Raw genomic sequence first — 22,017 nt, forward strand, 5'->3', positions numbered from 1 at the left:
TGGTCTAAGATAGGCTACTTTCTTGGGAAGGAAGAGCAAATCTCAGTAGCTCTTTCAGCAATTGTGAACTAAATGAGTTCCATCTTTCTAGAAAACCACATTCATTTGTCTGTTATTCTATTCAAACTTTTTTTCATATTTCACATATATTTCTCTTTCCTGGCCTGTTAGTTGTGATTCGTATTTTATAATTATGTGCTACAGATGCACTTAACATCTTTGCAACATCACAGTTCTTATGTAACTGAACATTATAAAGCTGTGAATAAGATTGTGAAGTGTATTACCAGGGATTTACAGAGAATTGTAAATTGCCACAGATTGGTTTTCTTAATCAAGCAAAACAAGAAAAGATGGGAGTGATTTTGGAGAGCTTTGATATTTGGTAACACTTGAAATTGTGATAAGGTGCTTTCCGTATTCCTGTTTGCAATCTCAAGTTGTTGGTACTCTTTGTCTTCTTGTTTCTTAAAAGTTCATCAGAGTGCAATTGAATGTGACATAGGAGATAAGAATAGACCATATTTTTAATGAAATATCTCTCACATGTTATGTCTCCATTTTGCCACATGTTTGCCAAAACTCATAAATAATATGAAAACCTGGGACATATGACTTAAGAACGTTTGGCAGGCAGATCTCAGTGAAACTAAAGATTTTTTTTAAATGTTTTGTCACATTGCTTACTTTTTAAATATGTTTCCTGATATAGATTGCATGCAACATGTATGTGGCCATAAATCAATTCTTTAAAACAGCACCCCCAACCTTTTGGACATCAGGGACAGTTCGATGGAGAAAAGTTTTTCCGCGGACCAGAGGCGGCATGATTTTGCATGCCTCCTGCATCCAGCGGATGGGGCTTCGCTTCTTTATGTGGCCCAATTTCTGGTTTGCTGCAGCCCGATCCGGACCCCTGCTTTAAAATACTTCATATGGTTCCCCATTGCTGAGAAGTATTTTAACTATTCACGATCCCTTGTGGCAAGTTGGATAAACTCTTTTAATTTGCATTTCTTATTTCTACGTTCCCTCCCTTGCCATCCATTAATATGTTTCACAAACACTTGATTTCTGGCCAACTATTTAGCTTTCCTTATCTTCATTTAAAAAGTTTTTAATGAAAAATAATTTAAAAATAACTATGGGAAGTTCAAAATAAATCCTAATGGGTAATGATGATAGTGACGCCCCCCTCCCCGCGTACTGATTAAAATAACAACAGGGATGGGGAACCCTTTAGGTATGAGCTCCTGAGTCACTGTATGAAGACGTATGAATGAAGAAGGGATAGAGTCTTTTTTAGATCATAGGAAGGAAATGAAGTGCACGTCTCTGAATTGCCAAGGTTTCCAAAGAAGGTATTCCAGAAAAAAATACCACATGTAGCTGGAGCTACCATAATCCTGTGAAATGGATGTTACATGACTAACCCAAATTAGCTTTTCCATGCAAATTTGATACTGTAGCACACAATTCCATGCTCTGCGGTTTGCTGATTCCAATTAATCACCCAAGAGCTTTTTATTAGAATTTCTTTTTACTTGTCATTGTCACTTTATTCCAGAGTTTTTGTCAGCCTTTGAATATAAGATTTTTATTCTTTGATAAGCATCCTTGCCTTTGCTAACGATTTTATCATAGCTTCAAGGAATGACTGCTAAAACCTAGTAACTGTATAAATTATGCTTCTTGAAAACAAATGCTCTATCACACATGCACACACATGCTGTTCACACTTACACTTTATTAATAGAGAAGAAGTGTGTGTTCTTCTCAAGAGTATCCACCTGTCAAGGCCATTTAAGGTTACCAAAACTGCTAATTGGTTCTATAGCCTTTGTTTCCAAGATCAAGTAAGTTTAAACTTTCAACGAAGTTAATTGTAAAGTCATATATCCTATCAGTTTGTATATGTGTAATAGTTTATTTTCAAAAAGAGTAGCCTGCAGGGTTTTGGTTTTTTTTACTTTTTGAGATCAGAGGATGTATAACTCACTTTTCTCAACTGAATCCCACAGGCATGTCATAGAAATATCCAAACTAATTTAAATCTCTGAAAGACTGAGTTACTATGAATGTTTATATCAGAAACAAAATGTTATTTATTGCTATGTTCCCAATACAATGTTTGCAAATGCCATGCTACTGGTGAAAACCATTTCTGACTTCTGCTGCGCCCCCTCCCCAATCTACCACAACATTTTTTTGAACCAATAATATTCATTCTTTTTTTTTTTTCCTAATAGCAAACGCAAAGATTGTAAGAGTGAAAATAGAGCAATATTCATACTGGGAGTGGAGACCACTATGATCAGAGAGGTTATGGTAGGGAAGAAAATATTGTAATTCAGGAATCGGAAGAGATATGCAAGTGCGTGCAAAGGAGATAGAATATAGAAACAGTGTGTATCCAAGACAGGAAAGCCTCTGAACAAGAGGCAGACAAACAGACAGAAACTTCAGATCCAGTAGAGTGGATGCCATCTCTCCCTCTGTTTCCCTCACATACGTTTCACCAAAGCCATCATCAGATCAAACATATTGTTTGTTTCCATGGACTGAATCATATATAATCATGTATTCATTGCTCTTAAGACAGAAACATGAATCTGCTAAAGTACATTTATATGCTTTTTCCTGGCATCATCCTAAAACAATATTTCGCATCTTGCAAGGGCCTTTGTGATTATTCCAGGTAAAAAACCCAACAAATTTCAAAGTATGTATTTTGAATCCATGATTCTGTTTTTATTGTACTGCCTATAAATAACAATACAAACTTTAATATGGTGGACTGGGCTTCACAAAATCTAATTGAAGTTATACCAGTTTGCAAGAAGAAATAGTGCAGAAGAAGACTCTTTCCTTAAAGAAGTCACTATAGACAGAAATGAATGAAGAAGTTGCTTAGTGCTTTATGAAATCAAGAGACGGTGCTGTTAAAATTATGTAGGGATTGAACAGGATATATTTATCCAAGCATAGATATAGACACACAGACATACAGTACATATGTGTATATACACTTAATATTTAGGGAATATATTCAGAATGCAGAGCTAAAAGGATGATTATGTTGAACACGGTGATATATGTGTCTTAAGATTTACTTCTCTATTTTGTAAACTAGTAGATTAATTGAATGTTCCAGTTGCCAAAATCCATTCACCATTCCTCCTAGATTTGTAAAGAATTTAGAAAACCTATTATAGCCAAAGAATTTTCAAAATCCAAAATCTAATTCTTTTTGTTGTTGTTCAGAAAGACATCTTTATTCAACAGTGAAGTCAACTGCAGTTAATATCTGTACCTTTGATAGGAGTCAAGAAGTCATAATTACATGTAATCATCTTTGTCCATTACCTACATTTGCAGCTACAATAGTAGTATTGCATGAGAATACTTAACAGTGTTAAGAGTTGTTTGGTAGGAGAAACCTTCAGTTCTATTCTCAGAAGGTTTGCCAGTATATATTGAAAAGGCTGTTTCCCAGGAAACAGATCATCTTGCTATTATTCTAATGTAAAGCATTCATTATAGCTTAGGACCAGTTCTTTTCTTTCTTTTTTAAAATATTTTTTTTATTTTCAAACAAACATAAACGCACAAAACATATAACATAAAAACCTCTTCAACTACATACAGTGTGTCGATTGATTATAAGATCTTTCTGCGTCCTTTCCATAGTCACTTGAGCTTTATCAAAAATTACATATTGTCAATCAAATATATCCAATAATAAAAAATAAATTGTATCCTATTCTAAATAATTCTATCATTTTAGCATTAATAACATTCTCTAATAATTTTCAATTCCATGTTTTTTACATTAGTAGTATCATCAATCTAAGATACATTTATGCAAATTATTATAATTATTAAACATCCATTAAGCATAGCTATTATTACATCCTTTTTATATGAAGCATATTAAATTTGAAGTAAATTTATATTATGGCATTTCATTACATCATCCTGAAATCATCCAATGATATTACATCTTTATATTCTATTCTATATAGAATTATTTATCTTTTATAAAAAGGCTTTTCAATATTATCTCCATTGTCCTCACAGTTTATATAAAATTTCATATAATCAATCTAGTATATATAAATGCTTTATTATCATTATTAATTATTTATTTGACTATAGCTATTATTACTTTATCTTATACATAGTACTCAAAGTTTAACTACATTTAACTAAATTTTATTGTAACATTTCATTTCATCATCCTGTATCCTTCCAGATATAGTGCAGTCCAATGTCTCTTGCCATTTGTAGAATTTGTGTTTTCTTGATAGGTCTTATGTAGACTTCTCTTGACAACTTGTTGTTCATTGGATCTTATAAGAATTTGAAACCCTCCATCTGATCCTTTCATCTGCTTGACTTTTGTTATCACTGGTGCTTCTGCCGAAATTACTCTCATTGTTTCTGCCAAATTTTCTCCCCTTTCTTCATCTATGTTTTGACATCTGAGATAGAGTTCCAGTTCATCGATCTCTCCTTTCTGTATTTCACACTTATCATTTCCCTCAGCACTCGATTTGCTGTCAATGTCAACAATTTTCTTATCACTTTCATATGTCTCTGTAATTTTTTGAACTCTGTCCTCAAATTTCATTGTTGTTTTATAAGTATTCTCAACTCTTCCCTCCGTACTTTCTGTATTTTGATATTTTGTGTTTTGATCTATAAATTCAAGTCTCTTTTCAATTCTCTCTGTAGTTATTAAAAGTTTTTGAATTTCTAACATATTTTTTGCAATGTTAGTTCCTTTTCTTCTTCATATTGTGCCATTTTTCCAAGTTATAAACACTGCCACTAAAAACATCCAAGGCTTTTGCTAGGTTTCAAACAAATTCAGTGAAGTTTTTTCCACTGACCCTTTCAGTAGACAAAGCCGACAGTTTTGTAATATCAGATGTTGCCAAGCCTCGAGCCACTAGATGGCAGTGTTACATCTTTTCCTGCTGTTTTTGTCTCTCTTTTCTAAGCTCCGCACTCCGGAAAGAGTTTTTCTCCGGAAAGAGAAAAAAAAATGTTTAAAGATTACAATCCGGCTGAGCCTTACGAGGAAAGATGCTTTTAATCCACAACTACAAAAAATGAGAAAAGTATAGAGGAAGAAGGGGGAAAAAAGACCAGTTCAGTTTAAAAGTAAGAGGCGTTTGTAAAAAGTCCGTCCATAAAAAATAAACAAATTTAAAGTGAAAAAGATAACACGATAGTTTTAAACCAAGGTAAATTCGTCACTTATTTCCTTCTGTCTTCAATTTTATTTTAACTCTTGAGTCTTTGGGGTTTTCTCTTCTCTAATAATAAAGATTTTTCTCACCATTTTGACACACTGTCTTTCCTTACTGCTTCTGTTTCAGGGGCTTGTCCCAACCTTCTGCAGCCATATTGGCTGCTTCTCTTGTAGCCGGCAAAAAGAGCTTTTTCCTGGATCAATCAGGGGCTTTGCGATGCCCCTGAGACCAGCAGAACATGCCCTTCACTATCACCGTTCCTTCAGAACGGTTCAGATCCAAAAAGGATCGTCCAGCAACAGAGATATCGACAGCAATCCTAGAGCCCCAAGATTGCATGTCATGTTGTTGCGACGTCAAGCCCCACCTCCAGGACCAGTTCTTTTCTAATGCATCAATATCTTTCATAGCATGTTGAAAGAGTTCAGTCTTTTATCAAATTAATGCTGGCAGATCTCCTAAAAATATACACAATCCATCTCAAAGGTTACAGTCTTATTCTGATCAGTATACTTAGTCGCTGAGGTTGCCAGACATTCTGGGTAGCAGGAGTGGAAAGGCAGGGAGAACAGATGGGCCACCGAATCAATTTTTGCAAATACATCCAAATGTTATATTATTAGGAATATACAAATCAGCCAAGATCCAATTTGAATTGGAGATTCTGAGGTGGTAATTTCCAATTAGAGGTTAGAAGGCAACAAAACAGAGTTCAAACCAATTTAGGATTTGCAATTCAATGTGATAAAAGATTAAACTGTAGGATAAATGTGTATGTATAAAAAAAACCCTACAACTGCTTCTTATTTTTTTTAGTAACAGGATGGAAATAAGATGGTAAATACCTTAACCCTGCTAAGTTTAGTTGGATGACTTTCAAGGGTTTTTTAAATTATCCCCTTACCCAAATAACAGAAATGAAGAAAAAGACAACATGATATCTGGCTGCCAAACTGCCCATCAAAAAGTCTAAAGACAAGTTGTACTGAACCATACAGAAAATTTCCTTTTCCAACTTTAAAAACTTTCAAAAACTATTTTAAAAGTTGCACAGATTTAAGAAAACCAGCACCACATTTTGATTATTTCCTTTTTAGGGCTGGCAAGCTTGTTGGCATAGTTCTTTGGCAGAGTTAGCCTTCTCTTCTGCATGACGGGGTGTATGTGATGCTTGTTCAATAAAAAACTAAAAATGTGTGAGAATACGTTACCACTACTGTTTATAAAACCCTGTGGTACAAATAGTCTGTAGCACACCCAGAAGTTGAGAAAGCACATTTCCTCATACTTGGTGCAGTGAGAACTCACTTAGTCCAAGATAAAACATAGAAAAATTTGTTGGCTTAAAAAAAAAATCAAAGGAGAGGGGGAATGAAAATAGTAACTGAAAAGGCTTAATAATTGCAAACAAATCAAAACACAGAGAATAGCAGAACTGTACAGCTCAGACAATTTATGAAGGATAAGGATGAAGGGTTATGGATTTGGGCAGAAAGGTTAAAAAAATCAAGGAAGAAAGATCAATAGATTAAATCAATCAATTTTTCTTTCAGCTACCCTAGAAGAATGGAATATAAACCCAGCTTCACTCTACTAAATATTCCGATATAGAGGGCTTGTGGAGGTGATAAAACTTACATATCAACTTGACTCATTACTTGACTACCAGGAGGCTATTGGGTTTTATCCTTATTGGGATGTTTCCTCCCTAGTGGTCAAGAAGTGCATAAATACGCTAAAATAGTGTGGGGACATCATGGAATCCCTAGTATGAGGGCATGATGTGCAATGACAGTTCTATCACTCTAGTTTGGGAGCTTCGATAAAGAAATCATATGCCACTCATAGACTGCCAACTACTCATGTCAGTAACAGCCCATAACACCATATACAGGTAGTCCTTGTTTATCAATCACATCTGAGACCAGCAACCCGATTATTAAAGAAGTGATCATTAAGTGACACTACAACTGTGCTTATGATCTTACTTTAGTTTTGCTTTGCTCTGTGGACCTATGAAAGTTGTAAATGGGAGAAATGGTCGCCAAGTAATGGAAGCGCTGAAGTACCGTGAATCTCTCCCAACATGATTCAACGGCGCATGAGCTGATGATTGAGTTCATGTCAAAAGTCTAATTCATTTTAATCTTTTTCAGATTGTTTTTAAATTATAAGCCATTTGAAATTTTGCGTAGGCGTAACAGCCTTGGTGAACAATGAAAATGGAGAGTTTAGAAATCGCTGAGCTAGACCATTTTAATGGTATAATTTTAATAAAACAATGAATAGATTTGAATTTTTAATAAGTGGAAAGAAGACAATTGATGCATTTGCAGGCATTTGTTTTGGCTAGATTTACTCTCATATTTTACTGCCGAACAACTGTATTGTCTTGACTGATACAAAAATATGAAGTGAAAAAATGTAAGGACACTCACTTGATATTTAATAGTGCTTCCCTTTTTCTTCACCTTTGCACACTGAGTATATCTGCATTTGTCAGTTCAGGGTTCATCACAATTTGCATTAGATGTAATCTTCAGCAACTTATCCTCTTGTTTTTTTAGTGTATCTACAATTCAAAAACTACCCGATTCCATTCATATATTTGGCAAGAGCTGCGAAGATTTCTTAAAGGGAACTTTTTATTGAAAGTCAACAATTGACAAATCCAGGGAAGAAGTCAAGAGTTGGTGCTTGCCTAGATAGTCTGTCTCCAACCTTGACCATGACATCTAAATAGAATATAATTAGAGATAGAAAAAGAGAATGCATTGAAATGTAAGCTTGTGAGAGTATGTCCAGATTCAATTTCTGCATAATGTTTTTTTTTTCTTTAATGTACATGCATTTTTTTTGAAGATGTGCAGGAATATGCTCAATCTTATTTGAATGAGTTCCATATTTATAATGTGGAAACATATGATGAGAGTTCCACTGGGGCACTGAGAATTAGATACATTTGTATTATTAGGCTGCAAGAATGCATCTCCAAAATTTAAAATCCAAAAAGGGTATTATATCTGTGAAGTAAGAATAATATCAGTACTTGCATTAGTGAGGTTTTACAGGTAACAGTTTGTTGCAATATTGTTTGTAGAGAAACAGGTGTCCTATATGTTAGTTATATCAAACACATAATACACTATCTATTCCAGATTACCTTTGTTGTGAAAGCACTGGATACACAAAAAAATAGGGCATTAAAGCTTGTGTGATATGTGTGTTTTGAGGCAGGAGAAAAAAACCTACAGCAGAGAAAGGGGGGCATGAGGCAACACTCATTTCATTTTATTTCTAGACATGGTAGCCATTCTTTTTTGAGCTGACGGGGCTTGTGCTAAAATAGTTGCAACCAAGTTTTCCAAAATACCATTGGAAAGGTTTGTCAAAGAAATAAATAATGATTTATTCACACAGCTTTTTTAATATTAAAAATGTGACAGTTTTAACAAAGAAAATTATTTAACAAAGAAAATTATTTAACACTTATTGTTAGAAGAAACAGCCATCTGTCTTTCTTCCAGAAAACATTTGCATCCAACAAAGTTGTACTTGATGAGTCTTCTGTATAAACTTATTAAAGTTAGCAGCTTCCTTTCAATATCTTTGTATGTATATATGGCTGCTTCCCAAAACTGGTCATAATATGGTACAGAATCAGTATACCCCAGTCATATTTGCTTGTCCAAGTACTGTTTCTGTTTTCCTACAATAAAAGTTGCAACTCCTATAGATTTCTTTAAAAGATTTCAAAACTTTATCAAAGTTTGTAGCAGTCCTTTATAAAAGTAAGGTAAAATACCAAGAGGGTATCTCAAAACCCTCATATGTTAAAATACATTTTAAAGAAAAAAAATGCAAACAAATAATGTAGAAAACATCTTTACCTGAAATTTAGGATAACAAGACGTGAAACTGATTGATTGATTGATTATGTGCCATCAAGTTGATATTGATCCTTAGTTATCATGTAGATTTTTTTTATCCATGACAATTGTACCTAACCTAGTATTTCAAATCTTCCAAAAATACTATTTCCACTGTAACTGATTGTAACTGGATCCATTCATCTTGCTGCTGACCATCCTCTTTATCTTCCTAACATTAGAGTTTTTTCCAGACAGCTGTGTCTTCACACAATTTAGAAATTATTATATAAATTAAAAAACAAAATAAACCCGCTGTATAAGCAAGAGGTCTCACAGTTTGATTGTTGTAATGCATTCTTCATGAAGCTGCCCTTGAAGACTACCTGGAAGCATAGCTGGTCCGGAAGGCAGTGACACAAATGATGGACATATTTTTGCACGCCTTTGGAACACGTCTCATGATCAATGAGCTCTGCTGGTCACAAGTTTCCTTCTGAGTGTGATTCATTAGCTATACAGGCCTTCATGGAATAGGACAGTGATGGCTAACCTATTTGTTGTTGCGTGCCAAAAGCGCACAAGTGCACGTGTGACAGCACGTGCTTGTGCCTGCACCCGTAATGCAATGTGTGTGAGACATCCTTCCTGTGCATGTGTGTATGCCCCTTGTGTGCGCCCCACCGTGGCAGAGACCTGAAGACCAGCTAGCCGGCAGGAGGCGCCACCTGCACCAACCTAGAAGCAAAAATGGGGCACGAGGGCACTGCACAAGGCCCCAAAATGCACTGTGAGTGCCCCACACACATGCACCCCACCACTATACATGCATGGACACATCCCCCACATGCCCCTTGCTCCCCATGCATGCGCAGCAGAGACGTGCGCACATACACGGTGAAGCCATCATGGGCAAAGAGCCTGACTACTTGAGGGTGGCTACTTGGCTACTGCCTTTCTCCCATAGAATCTGCCTGGCTGCTTTGATCCAGCACAGTTTATGTGCTCCAGGTTCCTTTGAATAAACTGTCAGTTATCATGATCCTTAAAACATGCATCAGTCACAGTCTCTGCCATCTGCAATGAAGTTTCCCCACAAGATCTGGATGGCTCTGACCTTCTTGACATTTGAGGAGGCCTTGAAGACATAGCTCTTCAGCCAGGCCTTTGGCTAGAATGAATGTGACCCGCTTTGGGGAATAGGTGTGTTTTGTTGCTACCTGGTCTTGCCATCTTTATTTCTTCTTTTATTGCTCTGTAACATTTATTGCATTACAGTTTTTCAGGTTTTTCTGAACTGCCGTAGTCTTTGTGAAGGATGTACAAATTGAATAAAATTTAAAAATTAAAACTAGAAGAAAAATACTTCCTGATCGTCAGCATTTAGTAATATATATTTACTGGTTGGCTGCTTCTAATCCAAAACAATATAGCACTGATCATTTTGACATGGGTCCTAAGGGGCTATAATGTTTATATTGATCAATTTGCTCTAATCGTGTTTTGAAATGTAAAGCTCATTTAAATCAACTGGACACTTTTGGAGTGTTTTAGGAAAGGTGATTTTCTTCTCCATAGGCTGCTCAGATAAATGGGTCCTGTACTTCCCACAGCCATAACAGTTAAATCAAACCCACTTAAATGGACATAAGATAGGAAGCACATACAGGGGGAAAAAAAACCCTCATGAATGCAGAAAGCCAATTGTGGTTCCATTTTTCACTTCCTGCAGAACGGCAATTATTTTTTATTTATATCATGTTACTTATACAATCAAATATACGGTATTTCACTTGTCTCAAAGGTCTTAGTATGCTTTAAAATATCTGTGAAGGTGAAAATAGAGGTAGTAAACAAAAAAATAGACCCGTGATCCACAAAAATGATCAGATTGCAAAAGCAGTCTAGATCCACCATCCATGCCAAAACAAATATGTTTTTACAATTGTATGGGGCCACTACCAAGAAGGGCCCTGCTCCTTGCATCTTATGTGGGATGGGAACCAAAACCCCTCTTAGGATGGCAATGTAAGACAGCCAGGTCTACACAGATAGGCTTTATTAGTGGTGGGCTCTGGCAGTCGCTACTGCCAGTTCGCTCAGGGATGCATCCCGTACGCATGCATGCGCAGTACAACAAAAAATGCTCTGCGCATGTGCAGAAGCCAAAAACAATATGGCGGTACCTATGGCGCCACTGGGAAAACCTGTTCAGGGGTGTGACAGGCCTGGGTCACTGCTGGTTCCAGCAATCCAGGCTGCCAAACTACTATCAGTTTCGCCGAACAGGTCAAAATCAGTAGGAACCCACCACTGGGCTATATAGACTAAACCAGCATCTTTTCTACTTTTTGTATATCAATTTGAAAAGTCTGTATATGCATTTGTTCTTAGCCGGTAGTTTCTCAGAGTGATAAGCACTTTATGCAAGGAGATTGGAACTGAATAAGCTGCAAAAGAATGTCTTTATTTTGTTTCTTGAAAAGGAGATCTTACATTGGTTTGTAAATGTTCAGTAAAGTTTAAAAACAACACAAAACATTTCTAGTAATTTAAATTTATGTTCCTAGTGTCAGGATCAGATTTGTTTGTATCCTTGACAAATCCAATGGATTTTAATGGATTTACTCAATAAATTATTAGGACTGGATTATGCAATTATTATTTTTCTGCCAGGGTACTAAATATTATTTTCTTGGCTACTCCCCATTTTACTATTGTGTTGTCATATTATAGCAAACTGGCACCAGTCTGTTAAATTGTTTGCTTCCTGGTTATATGCTATCCTACCTACCATTACTATCCAAGATTGTTACTTTTTGGTCAACCTGTAATTTGTGCTGCCCTTTGCTTACTCTAAAAAGAAACATGTGCCATTAAATCCCTTATTAAATCTGAATTTAATTTAATTTATATTAAGAGACGCGGTAGCTCAGTGGCTAAGATGCTAAGCTTTTCGATCAGAAAGGTCAACAGTTTGGCGGTTCGAATCCCTAGTGCTGCGTAATGGAGTGAGCTCCCATTACTTGTCTCAGCTTCTGCTAACCTAGCAGTTCAAAAGATGTAAAAATGCAAGTAGAAAAATAGGGACCACTTTGGGTGGGAAGGTAACAGCGTTCTGTGCGCCTTTGGCATTTAGTCATGCCGGCCACATGACCACGGAGACATCTTCGGACAGCGTTGGTTCTTTGGCTTTGAAATGGGGATGAGCACCTCCCCCTAGAGTCAGGAATGACTAGGACGTATGTGCAAGGGGAACCTTTACCTAATTTATATTAAACAAGTTTGAGAAATTGTGCTCTGAAGCTCCATCCTTTGGGCTTATGTGGATAGCCATAAGATTAGTACTGATAGTCCTCAATTTACAACTGTTCATTTTGTGAACTTTCAAAGTTACAGTGGCACTGAAAAAAGTGACTTATGACCATTTTACACACACTTGACCATTGCAGCATCCCCCACGGTCACCTGTTTAACATTCAGACGCTTGACAACTGATTCATATTTATAATGGTTGCAGCGTCCCGGGTGTCATATGATCCCCTTTTGCGACCTTCTGACAAGAAAAGTCAATGGGGACGCTAGATCCACTTAACAGGCGTGTGACTAATTTAACAATTGCAGTGATTCGCTTAACAATTGTGGCAAGAAAAGTCATAAAATGGATCAAAAATCACTTAACAATTGTCTCACTTATTGTCATAAATTCTGGACTCATTTGTGATGGTACGTTGAGGACTACCTGTGTTGTATACACTTCGTGCATATTCCTAACCAATAGGCAGTGTATTAAAGAGAATTGTGTGTCTTTTGTTCCATTCGATGAGTGCCTGGTTGAAAGGATCAAGTTAATGGGGTTAGCCAAGTCTATAAGGGACAACCGCTCTGCTCTGTATTCTAATTTTGTCGTGGGAGTTTGACATAGAATGCATGTACCTGTATATTGTATAGAATAATAGTACAGTATAAGAACCAAAATATTATACCTTGTGATATTTTATTCTAATAATGATATTGCGTTACCGTGTATCTAATTGTAATATTATTGAAATGTTAAGCCGCTGTTTAAGTCTCTTCTCATCCTATTTTATATATGAGTTCACCCCCTCCCCTAAATTGTACTGAACTGAGCTCCTTAGGCACAATAGTTCCCAGTCATTTGTTAATGCTTTTCCTCCTACACAGAGTTCAATCATGCAGCAGTTGCAGCTCACAATTCATTGGTTACTAAGGAACAAGGGAACCTGATATGATCTGGGCTGCATATGGGGTTATTGTAGTGTGTAATTTTAACCATGCAGGTAGAGTTTAAACTTGTGTGTGCAGATAGAGTTTGAAAGGATCAGAAAGTGAAATCCTACATGTGTGCTTCTCCCATAAATAGCTTTTAGAAATGGAGAAAAAGAGTTGGATGGAGACACCTCAGTAGTGATAGCATAACATTTCAGTACTTCAGAGGCATATTTGATTGTGCTTCTGACCTAGATAAAATGTGTGTGCAGGAAATAAAGGTAAGTCTCCTGCTTTGTTATTGTCTCATTGGTTGCCCCTTAATTCCTTGAGGCAATTCTGATTTCCACAGTGGACAAAAGGGAGAGAAAAATAAATAACTTAAGCTTATTCTTTCACTTTTGTGGTGATTTCATGCATGGTTTACTACAGGGCAGGACAAAAGTCAAAACAAAGTCCAGAAGTAAACAGGATAATGAGATCATTGGCACTTCAGGGCTGCTCCAATCTGCTCGGTAATTCAGAATCCCTATAGAAAGCAGAAGTTCGTAAAGAAAAACAAATTGCAATATTCAGTTGAGGAAAAAGATACAATAATTACATTGACCCTGATTAAACTTTAAAATGTATGCCTTATTTTTGGTGATGATAGCAACTGTGAACTCTCTTTATTACTGTTTACATCCAATGGTTATGTCAGAAAAAAAAAAGTATGCAGACGGGCTTGGAACTCTATATATCATCAAGATAATTCTTCTAAAAACTGAACAGATTGGGATCTGTTATGGCGGGAAAGCTGGCAAAAGAAAGATTGGGTTTCTGAGCCAGATTGATTTGAGGGCTGCAGAGAAACACATTGCAGGGAAAAAAATATCCCAAATCCTTTCCTTGGGTGAGGGATTTGGGCAGCACTCAGAATGGGGATTACTCTTCCATTTTAAACCCCTCCCCTTTCTTGCTCACATGGTTCAGAATGAAGCTCTTAATAAGACTGCAAAAGAATTTCTCCAAAAATTGTTTGACAGTGTCTATATTGATTTAGCTTACTTGTATGAATCATCTACTGCAGTGTTCCCCAACCTTTCCAGCTTTATGCATTGGCGGGGGGGGGGAGGGAATGGTTATGCATGAGTGGTGCACAACTCCATTTGTGTGAGCTGTGGGCACATGCACATGCCCCTCACACAAATGGAGCCATGTGCGCTTGCCTGCTGCTCAAGCAAATGGAGCTGCTCACATGGACGCATTCACCCACCACTTCCACGGCCCAATTGTTGGGGGTTGAGGGCGCCTAACCTACTATATATATACTATTAAGGCGTTTATTGTCATGACCTTTAATTGGGTGAAATGGTACATCATAGGCAGTGGTGAAATTCATTTTTTTTTACTACTGGTTCTGTGGGCATGGCTTGGTGGGAATGGCAGGGGAAGGATACTGCAAAATCTCCATTCCCATCCCTCTCCAGGAGAAGGATACTGCAAAATCTCCATTCCCATCCCTCTCCAGGGGAAGGATACTGCAAAATCTCCATTCCCACCCCGCTCTGGGGCCAGCCAGAGGTGGTATTTGCCAGTTCTCCAAACTACTCAAAATTTCCACTACTGGTTCTCCGGAACCTGCTGAATTTCACCCCCGATCATAGGGCAATACACTTTGAACCAAGGTGTCTCAAATGGACTAACTTACAGAATGCATCCAAAATATGGGACTCATAATTCCCAAATGTATGAAATTTGAGGAAGGTATGGCTGTTTTAGGCTACTGCTGTAGCAAAGTAATTTTCATTTATAACATTCCGTGACAGTTTCCTACCCAGTCATGCAATCCCTTGCTCCCTCCTGCACTGAGCTACTTACTTGGCTGCTGGGAAGGGAAGGGAGATTTCCAGTCTTCCCTGCCAGATTGCCGTAAGGAAATTCAATGGAGAAGCTGACGGGAAGTCAGAACTCACTTCTGCTTTCACCGCTTCTTTGCCTACTGTGGTCATTCTGTACATCTATTTAGATAAAGAAATATCTCTAAAACGATGACCCAACAGCATGGGTTGCCTAGTCCTTATTATTATTCAAATTTGTTCCTTTTCCTTTTGCCTTTGAGTCAGTCTTGACTACTGGTGTCTTCCTGGATAAGTCCCTGGAGTTTTCTTGACAAAGTTTTTCAGAAATGATTTTCCATAGCTTGGTTCCTAGGGCTGAAAGAGAGTTATTGGACCAAGGTCTCCCAGCTGGATTTGTGCCTCAGGCAAGACAAGAACTCACAATCTCCTGGTTTTTAGCTTGATGCCTCAACCACTCCATCTTAACTGGGTTTCTATTCAGCTACAGCTATAAAACTGCTGTTTAGATTTTAACTGATTGGATGTTCTGAGTTTCATAGTTTTCTTTTCCTCCATGTTAAAATTTTGATTTCCTCTTTTCTTTCCCTCCTTTTCTTACTCATTTCAGAGATGCTTGTAGAAGATTGTGGTCACAAGGAGATGATTCCTCATGAAGTCTCTGGATCCACAAAAGAAATCAAATGTGATTTTCCACTTGGCAGACTGAAATCAGAGCCAGCCAGGCAGTGAAGCCACAGAAGATAAAGGCAGGGGGCCGGTGAAAAATGAAATCCAACCAGGAGAGAAGCAATGAATGCCTGCCCCCCAAGAAGCGGGAAATCCCTGCCACCAGCCTGCCTTCTGAGGTGAAGCCGTTAGTTCTGGCCAGTGAAAATCACCGTGCAGATAATATAACATGGCTCTCGAGTACAACCAGCAGCCACAGCAGTGGGCGGAATCGGTCTGGAGGTACTTCAATGGAGGCTGGTTCACAACAAGGAGTAGGTTTACACAAGTCACTTTCTACAGGAATGGATTATTCCCCACCTAGCGCTCCTAGGTCTGTTCCAGCCTCTGCCACACTTTCCACAGTGTACCCCTCTGCACTTTCACAGGCAGGAACACCTGTTTCGCCGGTGCAGTACACACACTTGCAGCATGCTTTCCAGTTTGTTGGGCCTCACTATAGTGGACCATATGCCGGATTCATCCCTTCCCCACTAATTTCCCCAACAGCTAATTCTGCAACCACCACAGCAGCCTCTGCCACTGCTGTTGCAACCACTCCATCCCAGCGATCCCAGCTGGAGGCATATACTTCTTTGCTGGCCACCATGAGCAATCTTAGCCAACAAAGCCAAAAAGTTGAGCCGCATTTAGTCAGGACACCTGGATTGATCACGGCAGGATCTCCTCCACCTATTCAGCAAAACCAGTATGTCCATATTTCCAGCTCTCAGAGTGCTGTTAGAAACGTCTCTCCTCCAGCCATCCCAGTCCATTTGCATCCTCACCAGACAGTGATCCCTCATGCATTTGCCCTTGGCCCTTCCTCCCAGGTGGTAGTGCAATATGCAGATTCTGGCGGCCATTTTGTTACTCGGGAGCCCATTAAGAAATCTGAGAGCAGCAGGTTGCAGGCTATGCAAGCAAAGGAAATACTGAATGGGGAAGTAGACAAGAATAGGCGATATGGCATCTCACCCTCTTCTGAAGTCAATCTTATCAAATCAGGCAATAAACCATCTCCTCATCATTATGAGGCCAGACATGTGGTAGTCCACTCTGGTCCTACTGATTATATTGCACGTGATTCCTCTGCTGTCCGGCCCTCTGTTATGGTTGTCCCCAACAGCAGTACACCTACTGCAGACATGGAGGTTCAGCAGTCCACCAACAGAGAAACACCTCCTTCAGCCATCAATGAAAAGGGCAGTTTGCATTTAGGAAAGACAGGCCACCGATCCTATGCTTTATCTCCACAGCAGACTATTAGTCATGAAGGGGTGAAGGCAGTTGCCACTTTATCCCCTCACACTGTCATTCAGACCACCCATAGTGCTTCAGAGCAGCTGCCCGTTGGGCTGCCAGCTACAGCCTTTTACACTGGGACTCAACCACCAGTAATTAGCTATCTGAGCAGTCAACAGCAAGCCTTTGGCTATCCTGGAAATCTACCACAACATCTGGTGATCCCTGGTACCCAACCTCTCTTAATACCAGTAGGAAGTGCAGATATTGACTCCTCGGGGATCCCACCTGCTATAGCCACTTCGTCTCCCCAGCTAGCAGCAGTGCCTCATACGTTTGTCACAACCGCCATTCCAAAAAGTGAGAATTTCAATGCTGAGTCCCTAGTAAACCAGACGGCTTACCAGGCAGCTGTGGTCCAGGCCCAGATCCATCTCCCCCTGGTCCAGCCATTACCACCTTCAGCAACAGCTCCTGCTATATTGCCTCCTTATTTTATGAAAGGCTCTATAATTCAGTTGGCAAATGGAGAGCTGAAGAAAGTGGAAGACTTAAAAACAGAAGACTTTATACAGAGTGCAGAAATTAGCAGTGACCTGAAAATAGACTCCAGCACCGTGGAAAGAATTGACGACAGCCATAATCCAGGCATTGCTATGATACAGTTTGCAGTTGGAGAGCACCGAGCACAGGTAATCAGCACAAGAGCTTGTTGGGGGAGAGAAGAAATCATTAGGAAAGTAGATATCATATCATTATTCCTGCTCTTGATTCTTAGTCTCTTAGCCTCAGACTAATAGATTAGTGATTGGGCGCATGAATGGGTTTACACAAATTATACTAGTGACAAAAGAATCAATTGGATGAAATTATTGTTATGTAGCCAAAGATTACTGCAGTTTGAGATCTTATAGAAATATAAATATTATGTGACTTACCATGCTTAATAGATATTCTGCTTTTAGTATTAAATCCAAAAAGGATGAACATTTTTGGACTAATATGTAGAGTTTAAACACATAGGATTTTTCTTAGGCATTAAACAGAATCACAAGAAAGAAAACCTCTCCCAAGGAATGGTGGACTATTGTTTTATGACCTTGTACTTTGGTCAAATAAAAGCACACTTATTGTTATACTTCTTTGCTCTTCAATTAATTGAGCAATAGAAAACCAACACAGGGACCTGCGTTTCTCATTAGGATTTATTAGTTTAACTTTAGTAGTTAACTTTAACTATTAACTCTAATAAATGAAGAAAAATTAATCAACTATAATTTTTTCTTGCTTAAATAATAATGAAAGTAAGCCAGAACAGAGTAGTGAAAAGTTAAAAAAATATGTATGGAATTTTTTGGCTTGCAGTCCATAATATTTTACCTGTAGCAGTATGTTTGCTAATAGTTTTTCATGTTGCCATGTTAAACATGGGCTTTGGTAAACACTTTCTGATATCTATTCATAAATTCTTGTCCTCATTAATGAAATGTCAGCAGATGTTATTTTCAAAATATTTTTGGTCTGCTTTATAATAGCAAGTATAGTTGATAAATACTGTTGATTTCACCAGTCTCTTTCCTTGTAAACTTCCCATTATATCAGTAACATTTTAGAATGCAGTGGGTGGTTTGAACTTGAAAAATTTAGAAAACTTCAATAATCTCTTTGAAGCTACATTCTATTATTTAGAAAGATCTACACATTAATTAGCTTAAGTTAGGTGTCATAGAAGTAGTTCAGCTCTTAGGGACTGTTTGGATAAGCCCCATCGTCTTCTTCTTTTCCTTTGCTTAACTTCCCAGCATGTAATTAGTATTGTTTTAATCCATCATTCACTTGATAACATTTTTATACATTTCTGCTTGGTAGACATCACTTCAAAACACCAGTCAGCTTTTATTTGGTACTGGAATAATGGATCTGCTCTTTCTGCAGTCCGTGATACAGTAATAATTTGTAATTCTATAGTTCAAAGTATCTATCTTCAGTATCCTAACACAGCCGCAATATCCAGCTTCAACAGTAGTGTGTTAGCATTGGAAAGGCAATTGTTTTAACTGTTATAATCTTCACTTTTATTGAAACAGCTTTAACCTCCATCATCTTGTCAGAGTTTGTCATTGTCTTTCTTTTTAAGATTACTCTCCAGTGCATTGTTATAGCACACTATCCATTTTTATCTATTGTTGCACTAGATAAATCATACTATCTACTACCTTCACCATCAGTTGTAAGTTCATTAAACATGCAGGTTGAATTTCCACCTTCACGTTATTTAATATAAACACAGATTTTTCCATTTCCCCTTTTTCTTTCATAATAACCTGTTATAAAGCTCTTTTCTTTTCTAACAAAATGGTGTAATCTCAAAAGATTGATGTTTTAACTTCCAACTTTGATCCCAGCTATCATCTCTTCCAATCCTGCTCTTCCTATAATGTATTTGCTGTATAAGTTAAAGTGGGGACAATTTGTTTCTTTGTCCCTATTTTGACTCACTTTGGTTCTTAAATTCCAGTTCTTAATAGTTACTTTTTTGTTCATAGTAAAGATCCCTCAGAAGAATAATCTGGATATTCTGATACATCCTTTAGCCTTTAGGTTCAATATTCAAGTATCATCCTTAAGGTCAAAGGTATTGTCAGTCAGTGAAGCAAGGTAAATCTTCTTGAATTCTCTTGTTCTTATTTGTGTAATGATAACAAACTTATAATATGTCAATCTGTTTTTTTCTGAAACCTTGCTTTTAGTTTGAGAGTTTTCTTTCCTTATTTTTCTAAATAAAATATGACAAAACCGTACATGTGTGAGGTATTTGTTCATGTTCTTGTATAGAAATATGCACTGATTTTTCCCCAGTTTTAGGTCCCAAGGCCTTGTTTTATATTTTATGGCATAGAGTCATTTACACACTATAATTGTTTTTTCTCCTGCAGTTTTAAACAGTGCAGTGGCGTTTACATCTGCACATAATGGTTTCATACTTAAAACTGATGTATCATCTCACATTCCTCACTTTTTATAAGTGATTCCCAAATATATTTCCTCTCCACAAACGTTTCTGTAATTCTGTAATCACAATTGTAAAGAGATATTCTTCAGCATAGGTTTTTACCCTAGCCCTAACACTTTCATCTCATTTGCATTTATTACTCTCTTCTGTTATTATTCTTGATTATTACTGTTTCAGATGTATACTTTAAATGTGTTATTTAAAGATCTATAATTTTTTCCTTTTCCTGTTGATGTTCTCGATTGAGATATCTTTCTTTGGCATCTCTTCCTGGCATTCGAAGTCTGGGTGCAGTTGTCCTTCTTGTTTCCTAAAGCTTTCATCTGCCTTCCCCAATTTCTCATGATAAGATGCCTGAAAGATATTCTTGATTTTTTTTCCATTTTGGTTTCTACAATATCTCTTTCCATAGCTCCTTCATTTCTATTTCATAAATAAATAAAAGTATATCCCAATATGTTCCATAAGTTATGACTGTCTGGCACAACTATTATCTTTAATGTTCTAAAATTTAACTATATATTTGTCACTAATCATTTGTGGTCTGCACTGCAAGAGTTCTAGCTGACTGGATTGCATTTCTCTATCTTTTGTTTCTTATTGTGGAACTGATTTGATTCAGTGATAGGTATCTAGTGTGTCCATGTTTGAAATAGATGTGCTCAATAAACAATCTTCCAGTTCTGTTAAATCTGTACGTTTGCCTTTAAAGCAATTTTACAAGAATTGGCTATCTGGAGTTTTGTTGTTCCAGTGGACACCTGAGATTGAAGGAATACTCAAGGTTATCTGTCTCAGGCCACTGATACAGAAATAATGGTTTCGTATGAAAAGGTTTGCTATAAGAAATGAACCTTTTGAAAAATTGTTTTGCAAATGAAAATTAAGGAACAAAAGCCTGGAATAAGATTTAATTTTTTCATTTGTTTAATCTATGTATCTGAAGGGCACATAGGTAAGGATGCTTCTGACGAAATATTTGTCTCAAAAAAATTAGAAAAAAATATGCCTGGAATATAATGACATACATGATGAATGCAGATATAGTATATATGTACAGGCAGTAGCTCACATAAGCAACATCACAGAATAATATTTTTCTGGACTGATTCCGTGATAGGAAATCTTCATCTGTTTATATGCAGTACCATGTTGTTGTTGTTGTTACTAAAGACAGAGTAGTGCTATGAGATCAACTACCATTAGAGGCAAGCCAAAATCATGTCAGGTAAAAAGATCAGATGTTTTGATAGATAAGATGGACAATAGTGTATTTAGCCTGTAAAAGCATAAATACTCTAGTCTGAGGTTCTGAAATAGAGGATATACAGTAGCTTGAGTACAGGTAGAAACTGGCAACCAGAAATTAAAATGGAATAGCGTGGAAAACAGACTATGAGTGTTTTTTGATCAAAAGGTTGTCTGTTTCAAAAGTATGTGGTATGTGTGTGTGATTGCTGACTAACTCACAGCTTTATAGTTGCCTTCTAATTCTGATCTTCCTGGCTGAAAATGTCAGTCTTTTTTTCTCCTCACCCCAAATAGGATATTGTATCATTAGTAGAGGCAAAACTGTCCCTGAATATGAAGAGGCAGTGATATAAAAATTATGCTCCTACCTTTCATATTATTATTGAAAGTACAGGGATTTTCCTAGAAAATAGAGGAAGACTTTTCAACTTGGAATATGTGCGGGATCTGCTGCTGTTTCATATAGTCAGAAATGGAAAAAATAGGAAAAATTATCTGCAGGGTGTGTGAGTGTGTGTGTGTGTGTGTTGTCCTGAATTATCATAGTAGGTTCCAGAAATAAGGAAGCAATGTTTTTGTATGGTATTCTCTTGTTCACTGAC

The 22,017-nt window shown here is 37.3% G+C and overlaps 1 protein-coding gene across 11 annotated transcripts in view; it reads left to right on the forward strand.

Annotated features, from left to right (window-relative positions):
* The window catches only part of ATXN1 (ataxin 1), a 239,744-nt gene that overhangs the window by 203,306 nt on the left and 14,421 nt on the right, over positions 1–22,017 (forward strand). For all 11 annotated transcript variants that reach the window (XM_081950928.1, XM_081950925.1, XM_081950931.1 and 8 more), the window contains one exon: positions 15,809–17,843. In XM_081950928.1, coding sequence (XP_081807054.1) covers positions 15,966–17,843 — 1,878 coding nt within the window. In that variant the 5' untranslated portion in view covers positions 15,809–15,965. The remainder of the gene's footprint in view (positions 1–15,808; positions 17,844–22,017) is intronic.

The sequence above is a fragment of the Natrix helvetica genome (genome assembly GCF_964273705.1).
Source record: "Natrix helvetica genome assembly, chromosome: 4".
Classification (NCBI taxonomy): Eukaryota; Metazoa; Chordata; class Lepidosauria; order Squamata; family Natricidae; genus Natrix; species Natrix helvetica.